The sequence below is a fragment of the Nicrophorus vespilloides genome, unplaced genomic scaffold (assembly GCF_001412225.1).
Source record: "Nicrophorus vespilloides isolate i.1.1-1 unplaced genomic scaffold, Nicve_v1.0, whole genome shotgun sequence".
In the NCBI taxonomy this organism is placed as follows: Eukaryota; Metazoa; Arthropoda; class Insecta; order Coleoptera; family Silphidae; genus Nicrophorus; species Nicrophorus vespilloides.
Genome location: NW_017095737.1, coordinates 1 through 9,390, shown reverse-complemented (window position 1 = coordinate 9,390; position 9,390 = coordinate 1). Strand labels below are relative to the sequence as shown.

The 9,390-nt window shown below is 32.4% G+C and overlaps 1 protein-coding gene across 1 annotated transcript; it reads right to left on the bottom strand.

Moving 5' to 3' along the window:
• Positions 1-2,933: 2,933 nt before the first annotated feature.
• LOC108561507 (cytochrome P450 4d2-like) lies at positions 2,934-6,417 on the bottom strand. The gene is made up of 7 exons (XM_017919477.1): positions 6,221-6,417; positions 4,175-4,375; positions 3,937-4,119; positions 3,535-3,875; positions 3,253-3,487; positions 3,025-3,203; positions 2,934-2,973 (listed from the first exon to the last, which is right to left on the bottom strand). The coding sequence occupies exons 1-6, from the start codon at positions 6,372-6,374 to the stop codon at positions 3,025-3,027; spliced, it is 1,293 nt and encodes a 430-aa protein (XP_017774966.1). The 5' UTR covers positions 6,375-6,417; the 3' UTR covers positions 2,934-2,973.
• Positions 6,418-9,390: the final 2,973 nt, after the last annotated feature.

Below are 9,390 nucleotides of genomic sequence, written 5' to 3'. Positions count from 1 at the left end.
GACTACTCATATGCTGGACCATCAACAGAGGGCGCTGTACAGGACTTGCATCACCAACTGAAGTACCGAAACCGATGAGGAGACTTATGCAGATCCAAGCGACAGATGTGGCCCGCATACCGAGCTTAACACATCTATAGCGCGCTCTGCCGACTATACTACTTACTATATAAATATTAAGTCCTTACTACTGCTGTCTGACTCGACACCCTGACATATTTCTAACAGATATTGTTAGGAATATGCATATGACGGACTACTCATATGCTGGGAGGTTAAGTGGATATGTTAGGAATATGCATATGACGGACTACTCATATGCTGGACCATCAACAGAGGGCGCTGTACAGGACTTGCATCACCAACTGAAGTACCGAAACCGATGAGGAGACTTATGCAGATCCAAGCGACAGATGTGGCCCGCATACCGAGCTTAACACATCTATAGCGCGCTCTGCCGACTATACTACTTACTATATAAATATTAAGTCCTTACTACTGCTGTCTGACTCGACACCCTGACTATATTTCTAACAGATATTTGGGTTGCTTATTGCCTATTTAAGACTTGTAATTCTTATTTAATTTATTATGTACAATGTATATGTCTTGTAGTTTTCAATTACTAAATAATAATATTTTTTATTAGAATATATGGTGTGATACCTTAAAACTTATGGTTTATTGCATATTTATTATAATTGCATAAAAGTCTTACGAAAACTCCTAATAAAAATAAAATCTACAAAATCAACTCATAGAAATATTTTATGCTTCATGCTTTTTATAATACATACATTTTAATTTACTCTCATTTAATTTAAAGATTTTATAAGTAATATGAATATTTCTTAACAATTCTCAATACAGAATTTTATTGTAAAATTATTATTATTTATAGATTTTTAATTATTGAAGAGTTATTCAGAAATGAAACAAAAATTTCTACCGCTAATACAAAATTTGATCTAAAAAATGTTGTACGAAACCTATGAACATAAACTTTATTTTTAAAAACAATCATCATGTTAATATTTATTCGTTTTTGTAGTGGATTTTTGTGAAACACTGCCATCTTACTAATAATATTATTTAAAAAATATACGTTAGAGGTCGTTGCAGAATATGCGGATTGAACTTGTAATTTTTATTTAATTTATTATGTACAATGTACATGTCTTGTAGTTTTAAATGACTAAATAATATTTTTTTATTACAAAAAGTTATTTAGAATTTAAAGTTATTGACATCACAATAGGTTAAAAATGGTACAAAAAATGTAAATAGGACACAAAGACCTATTTGTATCAGTTGATTTTTGTTTTTTGAAATTTTTATAATATAAATTATGTATCTGAAAGTAAAAGAATCTCTTATAAATATATTCGTTTTCCAAATGATATAGATTTTATTTTCTTCAATTTTCAAATGAGTGATTTAATATTTCTCAATTATTATGCACATACCTTAAAACTTCTTTAGTTTATTGTACATTTATTATAGTCTATATAAATTCATATAAAATCTAATTTCATATCATTAATAAACAAAATATAAATTAATCTGCAAAATATCGAAGGAAATGTATAAAAAAAACATACAAAAGCTACGAATAATTAGAAAATTAAAAAAAAAACAACTCATAGAAATTGCTTAAGCTTTCGTAAAAAAAAATAATTTATACAATTTTTCTCTATTAATTTTAAGCTTTTCTTAGTTATATGAATATTAATTAACAATTAAAAATAACTTTTATAGTTAACAATATTTTGAATGTACTTTTATAAATGAAGTAAAATTATATTCACATATTGCACTTATGTAAAAATTTTTAGTATCTAAAATATTTTATTTTCGATGTAAAATTATTTTAATTGTGATCCACGTTATGAAAAATATATTTTCCAGTTTTTAAAACTATTTTATCGTTTTTTCTATAGCTCCTTTTATAGAAATAAGTATATTTTTGACCTTGACTTATTGTAAATGTTCTTTATTTTGATATATATTTAGTAGAGGTCGCTTTTGAAGTATATAAAATATTAATGTTTTATTTTAATCTAAATGATTGTTACTTCAATATTTTTTCTTGATATTTTCGTCTAAAATTTTAGAGAAAATAACGTGTATGTAAATATTAATTCTATTTTGTAGTGGATTTATCGTGAAACGCCGCCATCTTAGTAAAATTATCATTTATAAAAATATACGTTAGATATTTGATTCATGGTGAATTTACTATACAATTGTGATACTTATTTTTTTGGTAGTAAGAATACTGCGTTGAAAAGAAGACATATATTGTACTGAAACGTGTTAAAAAATATATTTCGATGTTTGAAAACAAAAATATAATCTTTTTAGTATGATTTTATAATAAATAATACTTATTTTATAAGTTAACAAAACTACAGAAATACGGATTTATATTCTAAAAAAAAAGTTTCTAATTGGTATTAAACGACTAAGATTGTGTGCGTTGTTGATTGCAATGTTCCTTTAAATTAAATAAGTACTATAAACACAGACTACAGATCAAAATAAATTTATAAAATTGATTTTTTCATATACCAAACAATTAATACAATTGAAATAGCGCATTAGCGTTTCTCAACTTTTCTGATGCGCAACAGAACATATTTATTTGTAGATGTACTATGAACCAGATTTTTTTTATCAGTTCCTCATTTTGACGTAAGGTGATAACTATAATTTCTTGACCCCTTAAAAATTTAACGCTACCCAATTTTAGGTCGCCATACATGGGTTGAAATATGCTAGTCTACTTAGTGTTTTCTTAATGTACTAATATATTTTAGTACCTAGGTTGTAAATTAACGAAAACTCCATTAACAGATTTAAGAACTGCGAAATTTCCTAATATCATATCAAATCCGGGTACCGGGTTAATCTTAAAGTTCTTCAGGATTTTGACCACGGTATATTTCATAACCATCATTGCGTATTTTTGTCCTGAAATAAACCAAACATCAACGCATTAAGAACATCTAATTCTAGACATACCTATGCAGTTTCGAGGACCAGCACTGAAAGGGGCGAAACAAAACTCGTTCCTTTTGGCGTGTTCTCCGGTGTGAATCTTTCCGGATCGAAATGGTCGGGGTTGGGAAAATGATCGGGATCTCTGTGCAAACCGTAAAAGTGCACACAAATGTTTGTCTTCGCTGGTATCAAATATCCATCTGAACAAAACAAACTTTAAGATTTTTAACAATTTATTTGTATGCTTACCAATGGTGAAGTCCTTCCGTATAAGCCTCTCCGTGAAAGGTACTGGCGGATGTAGCCTCATGGATTCTTTTAGGACGCATTCCAGATAAGGCAACTTGTTTAGTTTACTAAGCGTTATCTCCTCATTTCCGGAGATATTTTCATCGATTTCCTGGATCAACCTCACCTGCACACCCTGATTCTTACCAAGCTCGAAGATCACCATGCTCAGAACCGAAGCAACGGTGTCGTGTCCCTGCAAATCCGCATTAAAATGAGTTGCTCTTATCGTATCAAACTTACCGCAAATATGAGCGTATCCACTTCATTTCTAACTTCAGTTTGGGTCAAATTACCGTCTCTAACGATATTCAGGAACATATCCATCATATCTTTAGGTTTGTTGCAATCTTTATTATGGAAATTCGATATTTTCTCTTTGATCACGTTTTTTGCGATTGATTTTATCAATTCGACATGTTCCATCTGTTCCTTGCTGGCATCCATGAAACTGTATAGAAAATCGTTGGTCTTCAATAGAGAAAACAAGCGTTCTAAGTGCAACTCCAAGAATCTTTTGCAGGATTTCACGTATTGGAACTCAGGATTCAGTTGGGCATTTATCTCATGACCCATCGCTGATTCTATATTAACCAAAACAAAAGCGTTTTAATCGTATTTACAAACATTGCAATTTCAAATTACCGCAGATCATATCCAATGAATATAAATTAATTAATGGGAAGACATCGAAGGGAACTGAAATATTCTCTCTTATTTTGTCAACTAATATATTAGAAAGTCGCTCAAATGTTGGGATGAAGCCTTCCAAAATTTTCGTGTTGAACATCGGATTTAAGAGTTTCCGGTTCTTTCGCCAGGTTGTCGCTGTAATAATTTTGAAAATAAATACTTGCATGTGTGTCTTATTTGTAAGCATTGCCATCAGTCACCAGAATTCCGTTTCCTAGCCAAACCTCCAGTAATCTATAGAGTCGCGTCCTCTGTAAGTGCTCTGAAGATCCTAATATTATTTCCATATATTTGGCTCCTGATATCATCACCGTCGGGTATTCGGTGTTGTTCCAGAAACGCAATATTGGACCGTGCTCTTCGAATAATCGTTGCATGTTCTTCAAAAAATCTGTACAAATGACAACAAAATACGAATCAATTGAAGTATTTAGATTTAATTATGTTACTCATCTAATTAGCTAATAAGTGTAAGTCACTAAAAAATTGCATTATATTTTATAAAAAAAATAATAGATGATTATACAATTTTAACATAATTTAGTTAGAAATATGTTTTAATCAGGGCCGTATAGTGCTATGATGCAAAGAGGCAGCGCTAGCACTTAAAAATCATTTGGAACATGTCCCACCGCTCACACAAGCACTGGTTTTAATATTTACAATATTTAATTGAATCATTATAAAATAGTGCAAGAAAAACGAGTTATTTTACGATTTGTTTTTAATTCTATTTAATAATTTTATTTTATGAATAGTTTTTGAAGACAAATATTGCTTAATTATATATGTTATAAATTGCTTATTTATTTATAAAATAAAGGTTACTTTACTTAAATTATAATTATTTTTTTACCAAACTTTGATTAGCCCTAGTTTCGACCATGAATCTATCGATCAGAGTATTTTTGCCAAATATTTATTTTTAATTTTTGTATAACTCTTGCAATAAACGATATTTTATATAAATATTTTAGGCATTGGCATTTATTATTATTACTGAGAAATTATAATTCAGTTTAATTTGTAGTAATTATTTATAAATTTGTGACTGGTATTTGATTGCTTACTTTTTTTTGCTTGCAAATTATTGAGAATGTTATTTAGAAAACGGACATCATTTTTATTAATTACGTCTACTGTAATCTTGCTGTTGTAATTAAGTAATTTTTAATTTGATGTTCTAAATTAGACACTTTGTGATTATGTAATTTACTTATGCTTTTAAGGTATTCACTTGTAAAAGTTTCAAAATTTTTCAATGAGCGAAGGATTTTGAATCCTATTTCCTAATTTTTCACTTTGTGTTGCACACAGATTTCTTATATTTCTCATTATTTTCATCAAAGTTGCCATTAAATTATTAATTATTCATTGACAATTTTATCTGTTTACTCTGTTTTAGCCAATATTTATACATATCGTGTCTTATTATGAGGTGTAATCAATTTTACAACTGTTATTTTTTGTATTTTTAAGATTCGGTGAAATATTATTTTTTGTTGGTTCAGCACATTCTTTACTTCTAGCATCAATATATTATAAGTATCGATAATGTATATTTTGTAATAGTCAATAAAATAATAACTATTTTAATAATTAAAGCAACATCTTTAAAATACATTTTTTTTTATAAAATCTGAAATGCACTAAATTAATTGAAAGACAACCTAAATGCCCATTCCAAACAACTCAAATCCAAAATTAAATCCAAATCCCGTCATTTCTGTTCCTTTACCTAATGATATCCTTTACTCAAAATCAAAATAGTCCCTCTCCTTGACCGATACCTTTCCTTCTCCTTGACATTTAAATCCAAACAGTCCGACATCGCCTCCCTCTCTAAATTCTGTGCCACTCAAAACCCAAATATCCTTTCCAAATTTAAATATCCTACATTATCCCTATTTCAATACCTAATATCCCTCGATTGATACCCTCTGTTCTTACTCCGCTGCTTTTTTTTTTCCTCATTCTTCTGTTTTTCATATGTATATATTTTTATTGTTCCATAATTAAATTTATGTTCCCGGGCGGGCCAGCCTATTAATATTTTTTTTTGACAGTTGTTATTATTTAGTTGTTATATTATCATTTATTTATTTATAGAATGTATTTTTTTTGAATTGATGTCCGGCAAATAAATTATTATTATTAATTGTAAGATTTATTTACATTTTTCTATAACTTTTCATTGGCTATTAACTTTAATTCGTTTAAAATTAGTCTCACATACCTACTGGATTGTTACCAAATTCTAGGATTGTTCCAATAAACGGATAGTTCTTAGGTCCCGGCAAATTCAAAACATCCTTGCAACGTCTACGAACTTGCCACGATTTGAAATTAAGAAAAACAATTAGAATCGCGATCAGAACGTACGCCAACATTTTCAGGCGCTCAGATCAAAGTTTTCAAAGAATATGTTCAGTTTGTCTACAAATCAACAATATATACCTAGAAGAGACTTATTTGTTGATGTATAATATGAAACATTTGAATATTCTTTTATTATGCCACATATCTTTTTCCGCGTATTTCACTTATTCAAGTAAGATGCACAATAACGTTGTTATTGTGCATGTTATATTTTACTATCATGGAAATTCGAAAATTTGTAAGATGCATATTGTTGCACAATGAATGGGTCAAGGCCAGTGGTTTTCATATTTCACTAAATAGTGTCGTGTCCCGGGATGGAATATCTCTGGACACTGTGGAATAATAATTTGTAGTTTTGTCGATGTGGAGTCCTAGTGGGTTTTGTTAAAGTAAATGAGTTTAATATTATTAATTTAAATCGTTGTTGAGCATGTATTTATTTAACACTTATGATAGGTGATTCTTAATCTAGCTTCCAGTTGCTTCAAGCATAGGTTGCTGTCAAGAGTAGAGTCATACTAGAACTGACTAGGACTAGGACTAACTTAAAATAACATAAGTGTTGTCTTATATGTAAGAAGACGTACTGAATACGAAATAATATTCTAAGGGTAGGGGCTATTTTGCCATGTGGGGGTGTACGTCATAGGCGCCGGCGGAGATTTGTTTATGTCTTCCGGCTTAGATAGCGCCGGCGGATTGTTCCGCGCGATAGTCAAGTATTATTGGAGGTTATCTGGATAAGGTTAGTTATGCACAATTGCAAATATTTTGAAGCTTGAATGTGGGTGGCATAATTTTTATAGTTAACTGCCCGATTTTCACATAATGCCCCTTTCAAGCGGGTGCACATCAAATGGGTCGTAAAACTAACAAAATATGAGAAACAGATCGTTTCTCTAAAATGGTTTTATTACTCTAAGCGGATGTTTCAAGTGCCGATAGGCTTGTTTGGTTTCCGAGGGGCTTTCCATAAGACTGTACTTACATAGATAAAGAAGTATACATAGTAGTTATATATCAATAATTAATAATAAAGTGGTTGGCCACAACAATAGGTTAATTTAACATTCATTATTAACTCGTTGTAGGGTTTGAGGTTTTTAAGGTATTAAAAAGCCGTTTTCCTTTTTTTTTTGAAGAAATTATGAAATTCGAATAACGGTATTTTTTTTCAACTAAAAACCGTTCTTCGAGTCTAGATTTAAAATATAGAATTAAATCTCCTTTAAAGATCTCTTTACAAATAAGATTCGATTTTCGAAATTAGGGACTTCACTGTATCGCTTCTCGGCCCTAACGGCTAAGATCAAAGTGTCGGAAAACCGAGAAGACGATGGCCGAGGAGGTACCCTCAACGTATGACATCGAGTACCCCTTTGGACAATATGGGTTCGACTGCCGGATCTGCAATATGGTGCCGCCCCGACACTACCGCGGTCACGCCGATCTTAGCAAACACACGAGGAGGGAGCATAAGTGTGCCCTTTTCTTCGTGTGTGGGCTGTGCGGTGACCGTTCAGGGACAATCAAGAAAGTGAAGGCGCACCAAATAAAGGATCACACCACCGCGGAGATGGAGGAGTATTCGCGGGGCCTTGCAGAGCACGACCGATCGCCCCCGCAAAGAATCATCCGCAAGTTAAAATTTGGGAATATCTATAATTTACCTTTTTCCCAACTTTACTGTTTCCAAAATCACCGGAATGCAAAACGTCATTTATTTAACTAATCAGAAACATTATGAGTCAGTCGATGAATATTTATTGTTTGATTTGCCATTTCTTGATTGCGTAAATAAGTATATAAATAGTATAAAAATAGATTTTTTTTTGTTAAATTGTTGAAGTATTAATATAAAATAAACTCTTATTTCGTTTAGATGACTCAGAAATACGAACGATTTTTATGGCATGTTCGTTGGGGCCATGCATAATGATTTCGCAGAACAAATCCTTCAAATTTTAGAACTAGCTATCAATGACATGCAATGTCTGTGTGTACACCGAACATCCACTTCCCGGTTGCTTCCAATGTGACCATGTAGTTATGATTGGAAGTTTGGTCAAAGAAAGAACAACTATAATCTTTTGTACCAACTATATTAACTGTATTGAACTGTTATAAACGTGCGACATTGTCGGCTTATACATTTGCACTATATTAAGTCTACTAAGCGGTTTTACATAACGGCGTCTGTTGTAGTGTACGATTGGTTGCAGTTCCTATTACCATTCTAACACTCTCCCTTAATTGGAGCTGCCTTACCTTCTTCGGAGAAAATGCCCATTCCTCGTGAGCAATAATCGTGTTTGGTTCGGGGTAATCCTTTCGTCAATACGTCAGCAATCATATGTTCGGTAGGTAGATGTGAGAGAGTAACTGGTTCCTTCTTGAGGACTTCTCGAATGTAATGGTGTCTTATGTCGATATGCTTCGTTTTCGGATGGAAACTGGCGTTTTCGGCTAACTTGATGGCTCCATTGTTATCGTTGAACAAATCTACACTGGCGATGGAATCGAATCCTAATTCCTTCATGAACTGGATCAAATATATTGATTCTTTTGCTGCTGCTGAAAGGCCCAAATATTCGGCTTCGGTACTGGATAATGCTACGGTGCGTTGTTTGCGTGATTCCCATGTGATGGCAGCTCCTGCCAACAGAAATGTGTACCCAGTATAAGATCTACGGTCATTTGTATTATTTGCTCAATCTGCGTCTACATATCCTCGAAGTGTATGTTCGTCCGGTGCGTAAACCAGGCCTTGATCGATGGTTCCCTTGAGATAACGTAAGACTCTCTTTGCGGCGATCCAATGGATGTTGCTGTTTCTCTAATTGAACTGTGACAGGATACTCACTGCGTGGGCGATGTCCGGTCGAGTTGCTACTGCGAGGTACATGAGTGCGCCTACCAGGGCACGGTAAGGAGGTTTTGGCTCCGAGTCCTTTTCGTCCATTTGGAATTCATGCAGGTTGGTACCCACGGCAAGAGGAGTTGATACGGGTTTGCAGTCAAACA

Bases quoted from the DNA above. Each gene is read 5' to 3' on its own strand.
- LOC108561507 (XM_017919477.1), bottom strand. From the start codon at position 6,374: ATGTTGGCGTACGTTCTGATCGCGATTCTAATTGTTTTTCTTAATTTC. The intron at 4,376-6,220 runs GTATGTGAGACT...TCATTTGTACAG, and splicing joins ATTTGGTAACAATCCAGTAG to ATTTTTTGAAGAACATGCAA. The intron at 3,876-3,936 runs GTAATTTGAAAT...TGGTTAATATAG, and splicing joins TTCATTGGATATGATCTGCG to AATCAGCGATGGGTCATGAG.